Source organism: Rattus rattus, chromosome 2 (assembly GCF_011064425.1).
Source record: "Rattus rattus isolate New Zealand chromosome 2, Rrattus_CSIRO_v1, whole genome shotgun sequence".
Taxonomy (NCBI): domain Eukaryota; kingdom Metazoa; phylum Chordata; class Mammalia; order Rodentia; family Muridae; genus Rattus; species Rattus rattus.
In genome coordinates, this window is record NC_046155.1 from 216,938,309 (window position 1) to 216,961,455 (window position 23,147).

General features: G+C 44.2%; 1 protein-coding gene across 1 annotated transcript; it reads right to left on the reverse strand.

Annotated features, from left to right (window-relative positions):
* Positions 1 to 201: 201 nt before the first annotated feature.
* On the reverse strand, positions 202 to 14,069 carry Il22ra2 (interleukin 22 receptor subunit alpha 2). The gene is made up of 6 exons (XM_032896394.1): positions 13,898 to 14,069; positions 12,608 to 12,613; positions 11,468 to 11,603; positions 8,938 to 9,116; positions 3,002 to 3,171; positions 202 to 2,127 (listed from the first exon to the last, which is right to left on the reverse strand). Exons 1-6 carry the CDS (start codon positions 13,950 to 13,952, stop codon positions 1,978 to 1,980), a joined length of 696 nt encoding a protein of 231 aa, XP_032752285.1. The 5' UTR covers positions 13,953 to 14,069; the 3' UTR covers positions 202 to 1,977.
* Positions 14,070 to 23,147: the final 9,078 nt, after the last annotated feature.

A 23,147-nucleotide genomic window follows, 5' to 3' on the forward strand; every position in this document is an offset into this window, starting at 1 on the left:
GCCTTGGGTACAATCTGATTTCTGATGCCGGACAGAAGACACATCTGCCACAGTTGCACAATGTCACACAGGAAGGGCATGCCCTGCGAGCACCTGGAGGCTTGTTCGCAGGGTTCCTTCCTAGCTGTAACCCCTGTGAGACCAACGTGACCGAGAAGGGTTTCATCAGACAGATTCGCACCGAATAACTACTTCAGTGTGTAAAGTACAAAGTAAGATTTATTGAAGTACAGAGACAGTATGTTGTTAACATGATCAAGAATGTGAATGTTCTAATGGTTTTCAGAGCGTTTTATACTTATCTGAGCATGGCTGTGCTCGCGCATGAAGGCAGACCCCAAGCAAACAGAATCAAAGCAAAGCTCTGTTACCTGACAACGTCCATATACAACATTCCTTGCCTTTTGTATCACGAGGCTTTAGTGCCGAATCTTACAACACGAATGCTGCCACCACACGTGGTCCTGATTCCCAAAGACAGGTTATCCTTCTCAAGTCTCGCCCTTCCCAACGTACAAAATAGAAAACAAACATTCAAAGAAACAAAAAACCCAAAAAATCTCCAAGCAGGTATTAAGCCACTAAAGAAATAAAAATTGAATAATTCAAAAATAAGAGTGAAAGCCATTGTTTTTTGAACACACAGAACAGCCAGGACGATGCCCTCACTCTTGGTTTTCACGTCTCCCACGTTTTTTAATGGTCTATGAACATTTATCATGGTAGATGTAAGCAGACAGACAAACTGACTGTACTTTCTGAAGTAATACGTTGGAGCACCTTTCATGACCACAGATGTTCTCTCCCACATGTCTTTTCAGTAGCAGCTAGTCTAAGTTCAAGAGCTAACGAGAGACTTAGCAACGCTGGCCACTTTCTGAGCCTTAGGTCACCTGATCTTTGCTTAGGAGAGGCAGTATAGTTCGCAGGGTTGTGGTTTTCCTTATAATCCCAGAAACAACTTAAGCAGCCACAGTGTGCCTTTGGCTTCAAGCCAAGTTTCCTATATGGTCTCCAGTTGTTCCCAGAACAGAGAGGTCCCTTTGCCTGAATGGCTGAGTTATCAGTGTGGCTTAGCTGTTTCTTCTTTCTATCCTTGCTGTTGAAAATATATGCCTCACTTCTACAGCATAGGTTAAGTTCTAAGGCAATATTAAAAGCAAAGCCAGAAAGGGTAATCTTACTAAGGTTGGGTGTTAAGTGAGGGGAAATTGTATTATGAAGACTTCCTTCTATTTACATGCTGTTATTGAAAATCTTATTCTGGAGATTAATTTAGAGACAGTCACGAGAGATTATTTTTAAAGTGTTAGTTCACTAAGTAGAAATACCTCATGAGAAATAAAAAATTGAAAACATATTCATCTAAAATAGAAATGTACAGAAATATACTCGTTCACACAAAGTATTAAATTGGTATATCCCTGGCAAAGCAAAAGGCTTAATAGAGTATAAAAAATCATTGGTTCAGGATTTTCTGTATATAATGCTTTAAAACTCATTGCGACATTTTATTAAATGCCTGTTATTGTTTGGTTCTTATTTGGGGATTTTAGCAGAAAAAAAGAGTATTGTTAGGGTTGCTATATTCAGATAAACTTCTGTGTTTTATAGAAGATTTTTATCTTAACATCTTACTTTATTGAGGCATGGTCTCACTCTGTGACCCTGGCTAGCCTGGAACTCTGTATGTAGACCAGACTGGCCCTAAAGACAGAAATCTGCCTGATTCTGCCTCTTAGTGCTGGGATTAAAGATGTCCATCACCACAAGCTCTTTATTCTTTATCTCCTCTTGAAATTCTATTTTTGAATCTGTTCGAATTTACTTTACAACTGAAATAAACAGAAAGAACGAATAAAACCCTTGAAAGGTATGGGTAGACAATGCTCTAAGAAAATCAAACAGAAGTGAGCCGTTCAAGGCACAAGCCATCCTCTTCTCGATATGCTCCCGGTTTCAGCACCTCAGACCAGTTTACGGTATCTGCACACATCTCTCCTTGCTTCTTGGGCTTCTTCTGTCGAACATGGGCTGGTACATTTCAGCCACTACGCAGTAACTGCAATGAGGTATCAGACCTTGGATTTCAACAGCTCTCTGAGTTCCTTCGTAGGCTTTTTGTTCCTACACACAAGGGGAGAAATCAGATGATAAATGGTTTCCCGCGAGTAATTAAAATCAGCGAGTTCTATGTGATCATGGTATATCTTCAAGGAAAACCTCCTCGGCCAGAGCCCTGGGCCAGAACTGGATGAAGCCACGTGTTGAGTGGTCATGCTACAGGATGTCTCCTGGATGGAGCCATGGCCAGAATCTCACTTTCTAGTATTCGAGCTCCGAGTAAGGAAATGGCCTGGGCTTGTAAGGTTACTGTGGAGGTGCGAACATGGGCCTAGAGACTCAGTGACGACAAAGAGGAAGTCTGCAGAGCACCCGTTTCCTGTTTCTAAGTGTCATGGACGGCTTCTTGTCTCTGTTGAACTAGCCCTCCTCTTTTGTATTTGAACCAGTCTGAATGTTTGTTTTCCTCCTTCCAACTAATGACCCCTGACTTAGATGGATACAGAAAAGGCCCATTCTGTTCATCTCAATAAAGGCGCTGGCAGTGGATTTTCTAATATAAACAATAAACAATAAACAATGCAATTCAAAAGCTCCTGAAATAAATCAGGGGTATAAAGATCATATAAATAAACATTATCGGCAGACAGACAGAATGACATATTAATACGAACCTGATATGCAGGAAGTCTAAGGGGAAGCATATTGAGTATCTGAAAGGGTACATATGTACTAGACACACACATTACACACGGGAATGCATGCACATATAAACTCGGATGATGGTACAGGCACTCGCTTATCAGTGAAGATGGACGAATAAAAGACAGGGAAAGATCTGGAGAAATGACAGGGAAGAGACAGGTCAGTTGCGTGAGACAATTAAACGGTTAGTTAAGTAAACCGCGGGCCCAAGAGTCCACTCATCTGAATGCACCTTCTCCAGTGAATTGTTGATTATGGAAACTCGGTATACTAAGTTGTAGTAATTTTCCATGGACGTATTTTTTCCAGTTTGGTTTCTATGTGGCAACTCTGGGGGGCGGAGACGAACCCTCAAAGATGCATTAACTCGGGTTATAGTCACGACCGGAGGATCTAATTTTGCTGGAGAAAAATAAAGAATTTTTATAAGGCATTCAAAACAACTAAATACTATAAGTTGACAGAGCGTGTGGTGATAAATCACTGTAGTGCTCACAAATGTAGCAAAAAGCCGTTAGGAAGACAGCTTTCCTTCAATTTTTAAAAGACTGTTATGATTCTGTCTATTTTAATATTGAGAGAGTCTCTACCAATCATTTTGTCAACACAATGATTTTGTTATAAAATTCAGTATAAAAGTTATTCAGAGGGAGGCCTCAGAACAAGGAATATTTTATTTAGTTCCTTAAAGAAATAAGATTTCAAAACTGCATTAGAAACATCAAAAGACTTGTAGCTATCAAGTTAATTCAACAGTGTTACGTTCTTTATTATGGACATTGGAGAATTAAGCGAGAATATTTGGTTCGTGCATATTGTTGACAATAGCCAGGTTATTAATAATAAAGAAAGAGAATAACAATGTGTTGTTTTAATTGATTCCAGATTCACTAGATTTTGCAGTGGAAAATTTTCTCGCTTAGTGCTCATTGAAATTTTCACTTTATAGATTCACATCTTTTATAATTCTTGAAATTTATTGTAGATAGATACACAGACACACACACACACACACACACACACACACACACTCTATGCACATAGATACAGATCTCTGTATGTTTTTTCCTTCTGAAATTTGATTCAGTATCTGTTGAACTGGTTTATTGTATCTTACCTTCTTTTATTTTCATTTTTTTCTTTATAACATACTGCATTTTTTTCAGACCTGTTTTTTTTTCAATCTACGAATTTATTCTTCAGTTGTTACTGATCTGAGCTTGAATCCACAATTTTTATTCCAGAGAGTATATGTTTTGTAAACTCACCATAGTTATCATCTTCTTCCTCTTCAAACTTCTGTTTGGAAGAGGCAAAATTTTAATACAACCCCCGTCCCCCTCTGCGCCCTGGCTTCTTAGGATAGAACCAAAGTAAACTGAGTTTTCAAACATCTTGAATTTTCATCTAATTGCTTGAAGAAGGAATTTCCCTATATTTATACTTCACCCCTCCAAGAGCTTTGGGTTTAGTCTCTGTTGTGTGTTCCATGCTCCAAGTTCTGCTGACCAGAGAGCTCTCTTACCATCATGTACAGACGTGGAGAACAGTCCTGTTTAGTTTTGTAGGACATTATGGTGTGTGTTTAAGTTTTTCTAGACAAAAAATTAACATTATTATCATATTTGGCATCTCCAAACACCATTTATTTTTGTGACTCCTTGTTTACCAAATACTATTGTGCATTTTCCTCACTAGAATATAATATTTACATAGCATTTGTTCCTCGTGACCCAGGCAGTAATGACAGAAGGAGCTTCACAATCCCGAGGCTCCCAAGCCTGCTCTTTGAAAGTCTCAATTTATCATCTTGGATTTTTATTGTTTAATGCTATTCCTAATTTTAAACACCAGTGTTTTTAACCTCTTGTCAGAGGGTATATAGACTCAGAAATAGCTGTTGACATAACAAGACCAGCCACTCCCTGCCCCCTCTACTCTCATGTTTTTGCCATGCAGAGACTTTTATGTTCTACACAGACTGGATTCCGAGACAGAACGCTCCAGACAGAACGCTCCTGTCCTGGAAACATTGTCTCCCTATGGTGTTAGTGAATTCCACAGACTGTCAATTCCTTTCTGTCTGTCTACTTGTTACAAATCTTCTAAAATTCTGGTTCCTCAGGTATCTTTTGGTGAAATACCCTGGATGTCTAGTCTCATAAAACAGTACCTTTCATTCAATATACCTTTCCTATCTGAATTTATCAATGTCTACTGTGGTATATGCAAATGATTCATAGATTCGTGTCTTTAACAGAAGGAATCCTTAGCTCTGAGTACTGGATCTGCACAGCCATTTTGTGTGGGGAGCTCCACACATCTTCAATTCAACATAGTAAAAATTGAACTCAAATTCTTGATTACCAAGCATGCCTCGAAACTTCCTCTTTTCCCAAGACATCCAATCAGACAATATCTCTGATCTATGTGGCTGTGCTAGAGACAAATGTAAAAGCCATCTTTGATATGTTCTCTCTTTCTGGTAAATACAGTCCGTCCCCATGTCCACCCAAGTGGTACCTTTTCTACAGTGCTTTCCATAATCCTAATGGAAACCACAGCCTGTTTTCTGTAGCCTGTTACAGTAATCTAACTTCCCTCTCCTGCCTCCTGTAACAAATCTGCTAATGCGGCCTCCTGTGATGTCTGATGATAAGATCAAAGTCCCATCCTAAGAGGCTTGGGGTACTGCTTGGTGCTATATAGTACTTGCTGTGTTATATATACACAGTATCGAGCTTAATTCCCAGTATCACACACCACTACAATCACCACCACAACCACGAACACCACCACCAACAAAATCAACAACTGTTGGCATCAGAAGTGGCCCACAGCCTCTGAATCCAGGGATGACGTCACCCGTAGGCACCAGGGATCCGCCATGGCAACAGATGCGGGTTCCTGTTGCCTCGGGATGACGTCATCGCTGGATTCGGAAGCTGTGGCCGCTTCTGATGCCAACACCACCATCGCCATCACCACCACCACCACCACCACCGACAACGACAAGAACAAGAACAACGACAACAACAACAACCTCCACGTTTTAAAATACGGGTTCTTTTCCTGGAAGAAGTCGTGACTCCTGAGGGGCCATTGTCACAACTGGCTGCCTTTCAGTCTGCCCCACTGCATTCTCTGCTTTACTCTACCAGCTGCATTTCAGTCCAAAACACATGTTCTAATTCTCCTTGCAAGAGCGCCTTTGCAAACGCTGTTCCCCTTGCCTGCAATGCTCTTCCCTTTCTGTTGTCTGCGTATATCCCTTTCATCACAAGGGATCTGCCCAAGGGTCCTTCCCAGAGTCTCTTTCCTTGACACCCCCGGCCAGGCCCCTCTTTGGTTATAATCTCATAGAGCTCGTTTTGTGTTTATAGAATCCATCACGGGGATCATCTTGTGGGTGTGTGGTCACTGTACTAATATGTCTCTTCCCACCCTGTTAGAAAGCTCTGGGAAGAAAGAGACTTGTCTGCTTGCTCTGATTCCCATCTTCTCTCTGGCCCAGACAAAACTGTAGTAATTAAAAATTTCCATGTGACCAAAGGAGGTGTCAGGCCCAAAGGAAACTCCATTTCCCCAAAGTTCAGAAGGCAGAGTGGACAAATGTCTACTGTGGTGCCAGTAGCTCTCCAAAGCCGCCTCAGGCTCCCTCACTATCAAGTGCCCATCATACATACCTCAGGCTCCCTCACTATCAAGTGCCCGTCATACATACCTCAGGCTCCCTCACTATCAAGTGCCCGTCATACATACCTCAGGCTCCCTCACTATCAAGTGCCCGTCATACATACCTCAGGCTACCTCACTATCAAGTGCCCGTCATACATACCTCAGTGCTACCTCACTATCAGTGCCCACATACCTCAGGCTCCCTCACTATCAAATGCCCGTCCATACATACCTCAGGCTACCTCACTATCAAGTGCCCCGTCCATACATCCTCAGGCTCCCTCACTATCAAGTGCCCATCATACATACCTCAGGCTCCCTCACTATCAAGTGCCCGTCATACATACCTCAGGCTCCCTCACTATCAAGTGCCCGTCATACATACCTCAGGCTCCCTCACTATCAAGTGCCCGTCATACATACCTCAGGCTCCCTCACTATCAAGTGCCCGTCATACATACCTCAGGCTCCCTCACTATCAAGTGCCCGTCATACATACCTCAGGCTACCTCACTATCAAGTGCCCGTCATACACTTTGAGGTCCATGCTGGCATCCTAACCTTTGCCTCCCTTACCCTAAACTTTTCCACTCATTCTTCTTATAACCCTGCTAGGTTTTGTATTCCTTCTCTGTGTCTCTCTCTGTCTCTCTGTCTCCCTTTCTCTGTGTGTCTCTCTCTGCCTCTTTCTGTTTGTCTCTGTCTCTGTCTCTTCCCACTCCTGTCTTCCTTCTCCCCTGTCCCCTCTCCCCTCTTCACTCTCCCCTGTCCCCTGTCCCCTCCAGTCTCCCCTGTCTCCTCCCTCCCCTCCCCTCCCCTTCCTTTCCCTCCCCTCCCTCCTTTCTCCCCCTCTCCTCCATGGCCAGGTTTGCTGGCCATGTTCAGTCTGCTACTTTCTCCCTACCTGCTTTGGACTCTTGCAGATGCCTGGACATTCTCTTTCTCATATTTGTAATAAAAGTCTTCCCCATAACGATGCCATGGAGTGGCCATGTCACCAGTTTATATAAGAGGCAAGTTGATTTTTCATATGATATAGCCTATACACAAAGTACATGTATACGTTTTAATAAAAAAAAAAACCTGGTACGTTGAAATCTTACGGAGCACAGGATAACACTTTTAACATAGCAATTTTCCTTATCAATGACTTTGTTTTCTAGATAGAAATCAGAAGTAAGAGCGTAGTGAACTATGACATGGTGTATCTCAGAACAGGGCTTGCGAGTGCCAGTGCATATAGGTGACTCACTAGTTTCAGAACATACTGTTCTCAGACCCTAGAAACGTGTTTTTCAAAACACAGTGTTTGCGAAACCCCAGGAACTGGAGAAGAGGGCCAAGTTGGATGGGAGAAATCAGAGGAGTGGGTGGGGCTCCTTCCCAGTGCTCCAAATGGTAGCCCAACTTAACCGCTTTAGACCCTGGGTTTCCTCTTCTCATACCTGTGAAGCTCTCCTCTCAAAGAGAATTGAAAGAACACTCCCCGAGGCCTTTTCTTTTGTGGGAAGGGGTAATAATAGAATAACATAAACTCGTGCTAACTCAACACCATTCCATGGAGGGCAGCCAAAGTCTCCACTCCTCTGAGATGGTGTCTTTGGCCATTCTTGTCTGATGGGTTAATGGATCAGACTTGGTTGAATATTTGAACTTAATCTCATTTCTAGGTTTCAATACAACAAATGACTCGCAAATACCCTAATTGGTACAAACCAGCTTAGCCATGCAGACCCTTACATCAGTTGGAGCATTGTCTGTGCAGTGTCTTGGGCTCAAGTTTCAAGTTGTACCCCCCTCCCCCCAAAAAAACCATGCTAGAGAGCACAGATTAATTTTTCAATATCTCCTAATTTTAAAAGTTCAAAAATAAATAAATAAATAAATAAATAACCAACCAACCTTTTTTCTGAGCTCCATGGCACCTAACATTTTGAATATAAGTCACCGAGTTTAAATCTAACTGAACACTGCATCACTTAGAAGAGATAGATGAGTCCCAAAACTCTTCAGACCGTGAGAGTCAAACCACTAGAGATGTTAACTAGAAGGAAGTTCAGGTCCTGGGACATGTTCTTACAAATACTGGTAGCAAGATTTGATAAATGTCTGTTGGATATACAGTACTTAGAACAAAGAATATTTCTTACAAACTTTAGGAAAAGAAAGTCCTGTTTCTATTGACTATAAAAGGGAGTGGTGAGGAGAAGTGAGAAAGCTTTGGGGTTAATGATAGAAATAATTGTTGTTTCTGAGTTTATTGGGGTTCACAGTTTGAAAAAGTTATGTGTAAGCTGGGTACCCGAGCTCTGCCTGAGCCTCTGGCTTAGATTTCCAAGGTCGTCAAATCACAGAAGTAAACCCTGGTCTGGCCTGAGGATAGCATCAAGCCGGAGAGCATGGGTCTCGGCATAGCATATGACTTGGCTGACCATCCAGAGGTGGTTCAAAGGCAGAAGAGAAAAAGGCAAGTCACTTGCCGGAACTCACTTTCCCACCATGGAGTGAAGCGGGGTGTCCTGATCCATTCAGAGTAGCTTCCAGCCCAGGCCATCATCACCCTCCCATAGTATGGCTCGTATGGGTCTAAGGTTTCGTTGGTCAGGTCACAAAAGAGCGCTGTGGTCCCCCAGCAGTCATTTTTATCTTTCCATTGTCTCTGTCCATACCTGAGGATGGGAAAACACACGTGTTTCTTCTTCTTCTCGCATCTGACGACGCCAGTGTTTCCAGCGTGCTAATTTTCTGTGGATTGAAATTTTATGCTATCTTCAAGAATGTATAAAAGTTTTCTTTCCTGTTATCCAAGTTGTTAGCTTTCTGAAAGATAAACTTTGAAAACGCCTGCCTTTCTAACACAGGGGTTCGTTTCCCTATATGCAATAGTGTGTTTCTTCTGGTATGTGGCAAGTATTCACCTTTTATATTCCTATCCCTTCTGAGGCCCCGACTCTGTGATTTCTTCCCCCTCCACTTTTTATCAGCTTGCCGTTGAGTTACAAGGCCGATTCTGAGAAGTTAATATCATATGCCATTTCAGTGACAACTGAGTAGAAGTTGTGCTGAGGGCTCCTGAGGGAGCTCTGGTACTAAGGACTGGGAGAGCAAACACTGCAAAAACTGGCAGGATGGAAAAGGCCAATCTGAGCCCATAGGATGATATGATAGCCAAAGGAAAGGCTAACGTCTCACCTTCCAACTGATCACAAATCATGGATGGTGGCAAGAAGAAGGCTGAGGAGGAAGATACCCTGGTTGAAGGACTCATTTTGTAGCCAGATAATGAGCCATATGGCTGGTTCCTATACTCTATAGTCTCTATAGTAACAGTACTGTCATGGTGTTAGGATTAAAACGGAATCCACGTCACAAATGCAGCACGAGTTGATGAATCTGAATCGTCCTTCATCGGTGACACATTGTCTTTGCTAGGGAAACATCTGCTCTGGGTTGATTTTCCTTTACTATAAGGTTTTGCGGCTGGAGAGCTGGCTCAGTGGTTAAGAGCACTGATTGCTCTTCCAGAGGTCCTGAGTTCAAATACCAGCAACTATAGGGTGGCTCACAACCATCTGTAATGGGATCCGATGCCCTCTTCGGGTGTGTCTGAAGACAGTGATAGGGTACTGACATCCACAAAATAAGATTTTGGATTTGTTGTATTCAAAACTATGGAGATGCTAATGAGCTAGGAGCCACACAAACAAAGTTCTCAAAGTTATACATGGGTCTCTTGAAAATACGACTGGCACAGGAATTGTTCCAGATACTCCGAGGTCTGAATTTTAAATAAATTTGGGAACTCTCTTAAAGGGTTAAAGATTGAAGTTCTACAGAGTCTTGAAACATAATCTTAGCTTCGTGGTAGGACAGTTTCAAATCCACTTATGGCTTTGGCCACAGAGAGGTTCATTTTGGGTCCATTTATATTGCCTGCGGGCAACAAATGACCAGCCTCCACACCACAAGCTTCTCCACTAGATACAAACGTAGCTTGGAAACAGAGAAACGTTCACTGAAAAGAATAATACCTTTTATGGAGGGAATTAAAGAAGAGTAAATGTCTGGGACATTCTTTTCTAAATGAATTCACAGAAAAATCTGAGCAAGGACCCTCCCTCCCCAACGGAAGGGACATGGATGGATTTATGGCGTAAGAGTGTTATTCTGGGTTGGGGATTTAGCTCAGTGGTAGAGCGCTTGCTTAGCAAGCGCAAGGCCCTGGGTTCGGTCCCCAGCTCTGGAAAAAAGAAAAAAAAAAAGAGTATTATTCTGCCTCAGATCCACAACTGATTTCGTGGAATTCTCATAGAGACCCATGAAGGCTAAGCTGTAATCAACCGCTCTTGCCTTTAAGCTAGCCAGGTCCTCAAACTATTTAGTGGAAGAAGAATCTCAAATATAGTATAGGGTGTATACATGGAAAACCTGCCACTTGCCAATCAAGACTCACTATTTCTCGGCCTTGATAAAGAGAAGCGTTCATTGCACCTGAGTTTTGGCACTGATCCAATAAAAGAGGCTCACAGCTCTCATGAGAGGAACATACAGCAGCATGATCTAATGTGTGCACGTGCTTATAGAAGTCATTAATACATATAGAGGATTTTCTAGATAGTGAACCAACCCAAACCATAACTTACCAATTGAAAGTACATTTTACATATTTCAATATTTGCCTCAGGTTTAGCCACCAGTAGCCTGGGCTTAGCTGAGTGTTTTTGCACTGGGCTAAGCAAGTGGCCGCCAGCACAGCTGATACGTTGAGAAGCCCTTGTGCGATGGAAACTCGAGAAGCTGAAGGCCTCCTTCTTGAACCCCCTAGACTGCATACAGCATCATACCCTTGGACCACGTCACCGGACAATCTTCTGTTCCCACCTCTGCTTCTTCTCAACCCTCCTAAAATTCCTCAGAGAAAACCAAACAAAGCAAAATCCAAAGGCGTTCGGCCCCCACACTCCATTGCAACCCAGAGCGCATCACCCCTCAGCTTTCTCTGCCAACAGAGTCTACTTACGTCTTGTACTGCACAAAGTAGACGCTGCCGTTGCTGGTGAGGGAGCTCCCTGGTTGCCAGTGCAAAATGTTGTGGAAATTTCTGGACTGAAATTGGACCTTCTGAGGCTTCAGAGACACATGGGCTGGCTGCGTTTCTAAGATGGCGAGAAGATGGTTGGACATTACAGTGAGCACTGCTGCTGGGGGCAGAAGGCTTTCGGGAAATCTATGCATCAGGAATCCCTGGGGGAGTCGCTCTAAGTGAAGGCAGCGGTGGTAGGGTTAGAAATCAACTTGGTTGACTCTTCAGTATGGTTTTGATGCCTCGTCAAAGCCTCCACCCCAACTCTTTAGTTCTAGTGAATCAACTCAGGTCAAGTTCTCTGCCACTGAGCTCTACCTGTCGCCTAAGGTAAAATCATAGAATGATGTGTGTTTCATACTAGAAAAAAAATTGGTAATGATGCCCACCTCCAGCACACCACAATGGGTAAAGAAACTAAAACTCATGGAAAGAACATAGTCCTTAGTTTATTCCCACAAACACTGGGATGTAATGTCTACGATGAAAAGCTCATTGCCTGTCTCCTTGCTATGAGTACCCAAGTGGGGTTACTCAGAGGCAGTAACCTACAGTGGTGGAGAATTCCCCCAGACCTACTGTGGGCTCTGGTGGGGTGTGAAATCATAGACGGGAGAAGGAAAGGCTTTCTGGCTGGATTCTTTGTGTTTTCTTCTTCAAATCATATGGTATGGGTGGCCTAACTTTACCTGCATTTAGTCTTGTGGATGCAAGAGACCTATAGCATTTTATTTCAGAGTCCAAAGTTTCCGACAAGAGAGAAAACAATACTTTCCTTGGGTATTTCTTCTTACTGATTTAATGGTGTTGACTTTTTTTTTTTTTTATGTATTTTGAAGGCCTCCTGCAATGCATGAAAGGTGACATGGACTTGAATCTATTCCCATGTAAATCACGCCTGCTCGAATCTGTCTTAGTACATAAACATTTTCAGGAGGTGACAGGCACAGCTTCTCGAAGGCCCACCCAGAGTTGCACCGCCAACCTGAGGACAGTTGGCGCCTCCCTTCTTTGGCTCTCTGGTTTTTCTGACATCCTCACTGTCACCACTGTCCCCAGCAGTGACTCACAGTGCACCAAGCACTGAGGGGCTTTTCCCATCCTCTGCTCATTGAATTTTCCCAGCTCCTCCATGATAAAGGTTCTTGGATAAATAAAAGAACCTTCCCAGGAGAAAGTCTTAAAGCCAATTTTGTGCCCAGGCTGATTCAACAGCCTGCTTCTTACTGCTGATGTCTGAATGTCCTGGGTGAGGGGAGTCCATGAGGGAGGCACTACCACCATCACCACCACCACCACCACCACCACCACCACCACCATCACCACCACCACCACCACCACCACCACCACCACCACCACCACCACCACCACCACTACCATCATCAAATTATTCATCTTTTCTCTTGACATTTATTGAACAGTGATTCGATAGAAATATTCAACCGAAGCTATTACACTCATTCTTTTCTATTTATCCCCAGACACCTACCTAAGTGAGATATTTTTATCACTGAATTTCCAGGGGTGAAAACAGACTCGGAAAGTTACAGGTCATGCCCCAGTTTACAGAAGTGGTAAGGTACATTTATTTATTTGTTTATTTTTGTGCAAAAGCAGGCTCATTTTGTCAGCCCTTGAATTCCTGCTGCCAAGGAGAAGAGGCGAAGCTTACTCTGATTCACACATTTCTGTCAGATAGAGAGGCTGGGGTGGCATTTATGTAGAACAACTCCAAAGTTGTGGGCATTTACTTCACATGCTTAAGCGAGAGGTTCCTGTCTATTGATCTGGGAGTCCAGGGGCCTTTCTGAGAGGTGAATCTTGATGACATCTCGGTAAACATCATTTGCTCATGGTATGTGTTCTGTGTGGGAGGCTGCTTTAAAGCACTGAGGATATACACTAATTCAGCCTCCACAGGGGCCTACAAGCTTCTGTCTACAGATGAGAAAAGTCTCACATAGGACATTTCATAAAACGTCTGGCTTTCTAGATAACAATGGCAGGTGAAACCTTGGTTCTGACTATGCGCCTTAGGGCCTTGTGTCTTGTCCTTATAATCATTTGATGATATCAAGAGAGAGGGGTAAGGGTGGGGAGACAGTCAGTCAGTCAGACAGACAGTCAGACAGACAGACAGACAGAGAATGTGAATTGTTTTCTGCCGTGAAAGTGGGCTCCTCTGTCATCCCAAACACTCACTCAGGTAACCAAGGAACTATTCTTTCAGGATGCAAAGAGTAACTGACCCCATGTCTGTTTGGACCCCTTAGTGACCTGACAAAGTCCAGAATATCATCCAAGCCATTCTCACCCTGTCCTGATCAGACTCAAAACTGGCCAATTAAAAGGAAGTTAAGCACTCACCTGTGACACTGGTCAAGAGCATGAGGAGGAGGCCTGGAAAGCAGTGCTTAGGCATCGTGGTTGCGAGTGTGCCTGTCTGGAAACCAGTGCTCCTTTCACTGTGGAGGCTGCTGAGAAGGGGGAACTATAAAAATTCACAAATTCACGTCACTTCCGTGGGCTCCACCAATGGCAAATGTTTCCTTAAATTTATATTATTACAGTATCTTACAATCAAAGAGTAGGTATCTATCTCTCTCTATATAGAGAGAGATAGAGAGAGAAAGAAAGGGAGGGAGGAAAGGAGGGAGAGAGGGAGGGAGAGAAAGAGAGAGAGAGAGAGAGAGAGAGAGAGAGAGAGAGAGAGAGAGAGAGAGAGAGAGAGAGAGAGCTTTATTTGACACTTTGATAACAAAGTAACACACCCTGGGGGCAGGGTGGGACAAGGATTAGGCAAGGTGAGTGAATGAATCTTGATGGAATTTGGCTATAAGAGGCAGGGCTGCTTATGGGGATCAGGAGTAATGTGTTTGGCACTCGTAGCTGCCCCAGCTGCACCTGGCAACTGTTCAAAGAGTTGTAGCCTTTCCAAGTAGTCTTTCTGGTTTCTGTGCCTTGGGCCCGGAATCCTCCTGACTCCCCATAGAGCTCCCTGCTATACTGTTGGGTTTTCCTTCTCCCTTCACATTTATTGGGAGCCCTTTCTTTCCCATCTTCACTCCCTTCCCCAATTTCAAGCAGTTAACCCAAGGAAGTTCTTCAAAGTTGCCAAACCAAACGATGCCCGAAGACGGTGATTGCGGAAGACCTTCAGTCTGAGCTGCATTAAATCTGTCTCATTGCTCCTAGGAAACCAGACCGAACCAGCTCATCTGCTCTTTGTCAAGGATTTGCTATATTGCTTTTCTCCTATGTTTTTAGAGGCACTAAAAATGACTCATAGAAGCACAAAGTCAAAGGTTGTTTGTTTGTTTTTTACCTTATTCATCTTACATCTTGCTCACTGCCCCCCTCCTGGCCACCCCTCCCACAATTATTCCCCCAGCCTTCCTCTCCTCTCCTCCTCTGAGCAGATGGGGCCCCCTGGGTGTTCCCCCACTTTGGCACTTCAAGTGTCTGTGAGGCTAGGTACTTCCTTCCCATCGAGGCCAGACAAGGCAGCCCATCTAGTAGAACACATCCCACATACAGGCAACAGCTTTTGGGATAGCCTCCCTACCCTCCATTTATTCAGGACCTACATGAAGGCCAAAGTGCACGTCTGCTACATATGTGCAGGGAGGCCAAGGTCCAGCCCATGAATGTTCTTTGGTTGGTGGTTCAGTCTCTGAGAGCCCCAAGGGTCCAGGGTAATTGACTCTGTTGGTCCCCTTGTGGAGTTCCCATCTCCTTCTGGGCCCGCAATCCTTCATCCTGCTCTTCGATAGGAGTCCCTAAGCTCCATCCACTGTATGGCTGTCTGAGTCAGCTGCTGGATGGAACCTCTCAGAGGAGAGTCATGCCAGGCTCCTGCCTGCAAGCACAACAGAGTATCATTAGTGGTGTCAAACGGTACTGGTCTAACTGGATATCTACATATAGAATAAAAATAGATCCATATTTATCACCTTGCATAAAACTCAAACCCAAGTGGATCAAGGACCTCAACATCAAACGGGATACACTAAATGTCATAGAAGAGAAAGTGGGAAATACCCTTGAATGCATTGGTACAGGAGACAGTTTCCTGATCAGACCACCAATGGCTCAGGCTCTAAGGTCAACAATTGATAAATATGACCTCGTAAAACTGCAAAACTTCTGTAGGGCTGAAAACATTGCCAATAGGACAAATAGGCAACCTACAGATTGGGAAAGGATCTTCCCCAACCCTACATCTGACAGAGGGCTAATACCTAGAATTTACAAAGAACTCAAGAAGTTAGACACCAACAACCAATAACCAGATTTAAAAATGGGATACAGAGCTACACAGAGAATTCTCCACAGAGGAGTCTCAAATGGCTGAGGAACACTTAAAGAAACGTTCAAAGTCCTTGATCATCAAGGAAACGCAAATCAAAACAACTCCGAGGTTCCAAACCTATCGGAATGACTAAGATCAAAAACTCAAGTGACAGCACATGCTGGCGAGAACAAAGTCATAGTTTTCTGTTTGTTTTGCTTTTCTTTGTTCGGAAGAGGCTTGCAAGGTCAAAAGAGGAAATGCACTCTGACTTCTTTTACACTGTACAGTCCAAATAATTCAAACTCTTAGTAGTAGAGCTCTATTGGTAATTGCTGCTGAATAATGCTAATTAATTAATTTACTCATTCATTCATGTATTCGTTCTTTCATGTTTGTCAGCTGCCCTACCAGAGAGGGGGCACTGTTTCGAGCAGCAAACAAGACAGAAGCTACCCTTAAGTTTCAGATGCTGGATTGTGGAGGGGTCAGAGATGTAGACAGTACTGACCTGAGATCAGGCTGTGACTTTCTACCCATTTCTCCTCTGTCTCTTTCTATCTTAAATGAGAAAGAAAGGGTTTCATAAGGCAGCTGGGAGATGTCTTAAGTGCCTGCTCTGACCCTTTGCCACAGAGACCAGCTAAGACTGTAGGATGCTGGGGAGAAACCCAACTACAGAACCGCAGGGCACTGCTGATACACGGGAAGATTATTTAAGAACGGCTGTACCGCACAGTTGAGAAACTATATGTCTTACTTAGAATATTTACATTTATACATAATTATGAGATCGTGTTATTTGTAATATTTATAAAATATTTTCCACACAAGACCGTATGGAAAATATGTGATGATATCTTCGTGTTTTTCAACTCCCCTGTGCGTGTCAGGCTTCTGAATCCAGGCCCTCCTCTTCTCCGAGTGAAGCTGCTGTCATATAGAATGTTACCTCTCTGAGGAAGAGTCATGCAGCATGTTATGTCTCCTTCCCATGGTCTTGGTGTACCTCGTCTTCCAGTCTTTCCAGTATCATCCTTCACTTGTTACTGCAGCTGCTCACTGGGTTTTAGTCTTTGCCCGGCTTTTTAAGTGGTATGTGATCATCTGGATTTGAACACACCTGATAGTCAATATCTTCACCACCAATGGATCTTATTTTGAAGCAATTGAATTACTCCTAATTCTAGTTCAAGGAGAAAGGGAAAATACGTGAGTTTGGGGTACTACATGTTAAGCAGCAAAGAGTGAGTTTGGGGTTTCCATGGAACTACTGACTTTGTGGAAGAAATAAGAAGTTCGGAGGAAGGGGGAGAGTTGAAATGCCTTAAGAACTGAATTCTGGCTGGGCCTCTAGCTCTGGCAGAGTATAGCCTATCTGGTTTCAATCCTTAACATCTAAAATGCAGAACAAGATGTATCTAAGAACTACATTCTCTCAAGAACTCGAGCTTTCAGTGCATACCATGTGTGTTGTTTTGTGTCTGGGTTACCTCACTCAGGATGATATTTTCTAGTTCCATCCATTTGCCTGTGAATTTCATGAAGTCATTGTTTTTGATGGCTGAGTAGCAGTCCATTGTGTAGATGTACCACATTTACTGTATCCATTCCTCTGTTGAGGGACATCTGGGTTGTTTCCAGCTTCTGGCTATGACAAATAAGGCTGCCATGAACATAGTGGAGCATGTGTCCTTGCTATATGTGGGAGCATCTTTTGGGTATATGCCCAGTACTGGTATAGCTGGGTCTCCAGGGAGAACTATTCCCAATTTTCTGAGGAACCACCAGATTGATTTCCAAAGTGGTTTTACCAGCTTGCAATTCCAACAGCAATGAAGGAGTGTTCCTCTTTCTCCGCATCCATCCAGATGACCTTATGTTATATCAATGGGAGGGGAGGGAGGGTTGGTGCCCCATCGTAGGGGGGGATGGTAGAGGGGTGAGTCGGGAATGGATGAGTGGGTGGAGGAGCACCCTCATAGAGGCAAAGGGGAGAGGGTGGAAGGGAGATGGGGTGGGGGCTTGTGGAGGGATAACCAGGAAGGGGGATATCATTTGAAATGTAAATGAATAAAGTGATTAGTTAAGGACCCGAGCTTTTATTATGTCACATTTCAGAAGCCAAACAAGTCCTGTCACCATAAGTGAGCTCTCCCAGTAATACTCCAGCCTGCGTAAAGCCAACGTCTCTAACAATTCAATGAGTAGACAAAAAGACAAATTTCATTTATTTTCCCAGCAACTTGGCAGCCAAAGAATACGCACAGGACTGTTGCAAGTGAAATTTAAAGTCATTTTGTGTGAACAGACCACTAATCAGTTAGTGGGGGCCCTCTCCTTACCTCAGGCAGCAAATGCTAGCTTCAGACTCTCTGTCCTCCCTACCTGCCAGTCCTCAGGAGGGAGAGCCAGCTTGACAATGACAGCACAGTGCTGGGTCTGGAGAACTTGCTCAAGCTACTGATTTGGGCAAATGAGTCTGTTCTTCCTCCTGAGGTTTCCAGAAGACCAGTTCTTCTAAGGAAACAAAAAACTGATTTTTCTATGTGATATGGGGTTTTATTATCTCTGTTCCTTTTTGGAGGTGCAAATAGAAGCATTACAGGTTAGAGGTACACGTTGAAGTATTACAGATCTAAAATGGCATGCTCTCTGAGATTTGCTTCACCTTCGTGGGAAGGCAATAATAACACAATAATTAATTAATGTGTTATTAATAATTAATGGTGGAACACCATTAAGTATTTTCCTGGCATTGTTTTGTTTGAAACCCTCTCTTAGCCCAGGAGGTTGGTATTTTCATCTTGATATTTCAGATGAAGAAACCGAAGCATGGAGAGGCTGGGAGAGCTTGGTCAGTCACAGGGGTGAGGGGGTAACATCAGGTCTGGCTGACCGCACAGTATGAAGGCAATTATAAGACTTGTTATTCAGTCTTCATTTGGGTCATTCATCCCATAAAGGGATAGAAAGATGTCGAAGCCATTCATCACCAATACATCGGCCAAACAAATGCCCATTAGGTGTAGGCACTCTCTATCCACGAAGAAGCAGAAATGAACTAGACGTCGGTTCTGGCAATAGTAGAGCCAACGTCATTTTCTGTAGTCAGGCCCTGGAAGCAGGTGGCCATATGCATGTGCAGTATTCTCCCTCAGAGTGGCGTTTATAACTGCAGCTCAGGGTGACTCTGCTGGTGTGCATCCTAAGTGGGTCAGGTCAAGTGGGGTTTGCTCCTTGTCTCTGCTCCAGACCCTTCCTGCCTTCTGTGATCACTTCTGACAGACATCTGCCATCTCCACGAAGACACCAGACCTGTGGAGACCAGCATCCCACAGGGGCAGACCGGATGCCCATCGCACTTTCTTATCCACTAGGCTCTCCTAACCTCCCTCAGGGAATGCCTATGACCTCACGCATCTCTGCATTCTGGAAAACTGGAAAGCCGTCAAAGGCAGCGACACCCAAAACATAGTCACAGCCCTGTGGGTATGTGTGCAAACTGAGATACAGAAGAAACACAAATGACCTGTGTGCTTAGACTCTGGCTCTATCCCCGAGATATCTTTGCATATGAAAACATTCAGAAGTTTTCCAAAAGCTGAAATAATTCCAGATAAAGGCCACTCAGCTTGCATAACATTAAAAAAAATCTCCATTTGCAAACTTAATAAAACTTCATGAAATTAACATTTTCTTCTCTTTCTGTATAATTTTGCCCGACACAAGAGATTTTATTGTGACTACTGATTTATTTTGACTCCATTTTTTTTAAAATGGTGTGTGTGTGCGTGTGCATCTCTCTCTCTCTCTCTCTCTCTCTCTCTCTCTCTCTCTCTTTCTGTGTGTGTGTGTGTGTGTGTGTGTGCGCGCGCGTGCGTGTTAGTGTTCCTAAATACGTAAATACCACATGCTTGGTCTGTTTATTGTGTGTATGTGTTTTCAAAGCTTACTACTCGGCATTGAATAATGAAATTTGTGTTCAGCCCGTCTGAACATTTCTTAGCTTTTGTCTAGGGTTGAGGCCTTATGTTCGACCCCCTTTCCACATGAGCACGTTTGCGATATACTTGTTCAGGGCTTGCTTATCCATGGTTAGTTCTTGTTTTGGCTGTCTATTGGGATTGTTCTTGATCAAGGTCATTCACTGACCTTGGAAACTCTGTGTGGTGTCATCAACCCTTAGGTCCTTGCGTAAGAATATTCCAGTGCTTGGTGTTGGCCCTGGAAAGGACTTTATTTGAATATGATCGATGGGTCGTTTTTTCCTCCCTCATAATCACTTGGGTCCCTGCTGTCAAGATGCTTTGGCATGGCAGTGCCCATGGCTGCCTGACTAACCTTCTTGCAACTGCCACTATCCTGTGCATCCACTGGAGTCTTCTTTTCAAACAAGAGATTAGAACATTTTCCTCAGAACATGCCAGCCTTCCCATCTCATTCAGAGCGAGAGCCAAAGTTGTCACAGTAGTTTATTGGACTCCACCTTTATCTATAGCTTGCCAGCCTTCACGGCCTTTTGGACATTTTTTTTTTTTTAAAACATGCCAGGTATAGTCCCTCCCACTCTCTTGGGTGCTTTCCTTGAGCCATACTCACTGCTCACCTCGTCATGTTTGCTTCCTGTCTGCTCACCCCAAATAGCAATGTTGGTAATCTGTCTAAGCTCCACCCCACAGCTACCTGGCAGCAGCCAGGTATGCTCTGCCCCGCAGTTGCCTGGCAACAGCCAGCTGTGCCTGACACTATATAAGGGGCTGCTTGCCCCCTCCTCATTCTCTCTGGTCTCTTCTCTTCCCATCTTCCCTGTCCCTTCTCTCAACCCCACCTCCCTCCACATGCTCATGTCCGGCCTTTCCTCTCCTCCCCTCCTCTTCTCTCATTAAACCTCTCCATGTGGAACCATGTTGGTCTGGTGTGTTCGGTCAAGACATGGGCCGAGATTTCAACCCCAACCTTGGTCCTAACAAGCAGTTGTCCCTGCTAGTTGTCTTTGTTATCTGAGTCACTTACCGTCACAGACAGGGTATGCTTTGTTATTCCAACTGTGTGAGCTCTTCCTCGTTGGCTCCTGAGTTTGAACATTTGGTCCCTGTCAGGTCTAAAGAAAACTTCCCCAAATTCTGTCAGGTAGAGGAAAAGTCTGCAATCCTCAGGAACTGAAGCTGGTTCCTCTCGGTCAAAGGACCCTTCACCACTGGCAGAAGGGACAAAGGCTATCTGTGGTGCCTATTAGCATATCAAAGCACGTGGTGGCCTCCTGCTCTCTCAGTGTCACAAGTACCTGCTACCCAGTCTATGCTGACTCTTCTCAGTCTCTCTGGCCCACCCTGAATCCACTTCTCCCAGCTCAGGACTGCCCTCTCCTGCAGGCTGCCCATCTCTCCTTAGAACCCTGCAATTTTGGCTATGCTTTCTCCAGGTTCCTCTTGCCCTCCTTTTGGTCCTGTCTTTCTATTCAGTTCCTTCCTGCTTCTCTCTGACCATGTTCAGTCCTCTCCCCTCTCTTTCGCCCTGGAGATGCCTCTGGCTGTGTTCTAGCTCAGGCCTACAATAAAAATCTGCCCCTCAGCCATACCTTGGATCTGTCATATTGTCAGTTCATACACTTCCCAATGGTGTCACTTTCTTTGGAAGGTGGGGATTACTGGAGGAAGTGGGTTACAGGGGGTGGGGTTGGGAGGGGAGGAGCTTGAGGTTTTAAATTGCCCCTGCCCCTTCTGCTAACTCTCTGCTTTCCAACTACCATGCGGTGTGACTAGTGTGTTTGCTGCTCTTCCTACCAAGCTTACCATGCTGTGATGGAAATGGATCCACTAGACCTGTACACCAAACACACACTTTCTCCCTAAACTGCATCAGGTCAGGTACACACGAACACAAAAGTTGTTAGAATAAAGTGGCAAAAGGTTACCCTGGCCATCTGGGGCCAAGGTGTGACACTCAGAGATCATGCCACAGAATAGACTTAACACAAGATATCTGTTGGGAGACAGAGGAGAACGAAAGGGTGTCTCGGAGTGGGGCCATGAGCCAGCCAGCCAGGGAGACAGCCAGGCAGGGAGGGAGACAGACGGACAGACAGGGAGTCAGACATACACACACACACACACACACACACACACACACACACACACACACACACACACACTGACTGACTGACTGGTTCAGGGATCTGGGGTGGCCGGGACCTTTTAAAAGGCCCTCACATTGCATGGTGGAAATGCACAGCACCCGGCAATGGTCAGTTACTTACACTGCTGTGGCCGGGCAGGCTGCAGAGGGCCTAATTCACAACACAAGTAATTAATGCTTGTCACTATGTTGGTACTGAGAGTGGTGTTCTTATGATAAACCTGACTACTGTGGCTTTTTTAAAGAATGCTTGTGGGAGGCTTGTGGAAGACTTTGAAAATCCAGGCTGGGAACCCCCTAGAAAATTGTAAGAATAGTTGACCTGCTGTGGAGGGAGTTTGGAAGACTAGAAGTTGGAGAGAAATGGAGACTGCTGGAGGCTGACTCATGAGGTTATAATGTGGCACCGAATGAATCTGGCTTCCTCTTGCCTCTTTCCTGAGACCTTGAGCTAGGCTGAATTCTAAAGTAACAGACTGGTGAAGGAAATGTCAAGACAAGATCGCAGCTAGCCTGTGCTACGGCTGCTGTCTGCTTCTCTTACTCGGGTTGACCTGAAGAAGAGCAGGTGGGGTGGAGAGACGGAAAGGGCAGACAGCACAGGAGAGCTTAAGGTCCCAGCCAGGGCTGGAAAGTGGTGACTGTGCTCTGTACTGGGACCCCAGGGAAGCTTCGCTGAGGTAAGACAGCCGCACCCTGCAAAGGCTCCAACCTGTCACAGTGCAAATAAGGGAACCAGAGACCATGAGAAGGTTTGGGTGACTCGATGTGAAAATAATGACAGTGTTTCTGTTTAAACATGAAGCCACTCACACGCCTCCATAGGAGAGAATATTCTGCTTGTCAGCACAAAGCATGAAATAGCACGCTAAAAATAGACTGTAAAAAAAAAAAAAAAAAAAAAAAAAACAAAAAAAAACAAAAAAAAAAAACAAAAAAAAAAAAAAAAAAACAAAAAACAACAAAAAAAAAAACACCAAACCAGCTAGGGATGGGAGGTGGCTCAGCGGTTAAGGGCACTGACTGCTCTTCCAGAGGTCCCGAGTTCAATTCCCAGCAACCACATGGTGGCTCACAACCATCTGTAATGAGATCCGATGCCCTCTTCTGGTGTGTCTGAAGACAGCTACAGTGTATTCATAGGTAAAATAAATAATTAAAAACCAGTTATTGCTAGATATCAGTAGA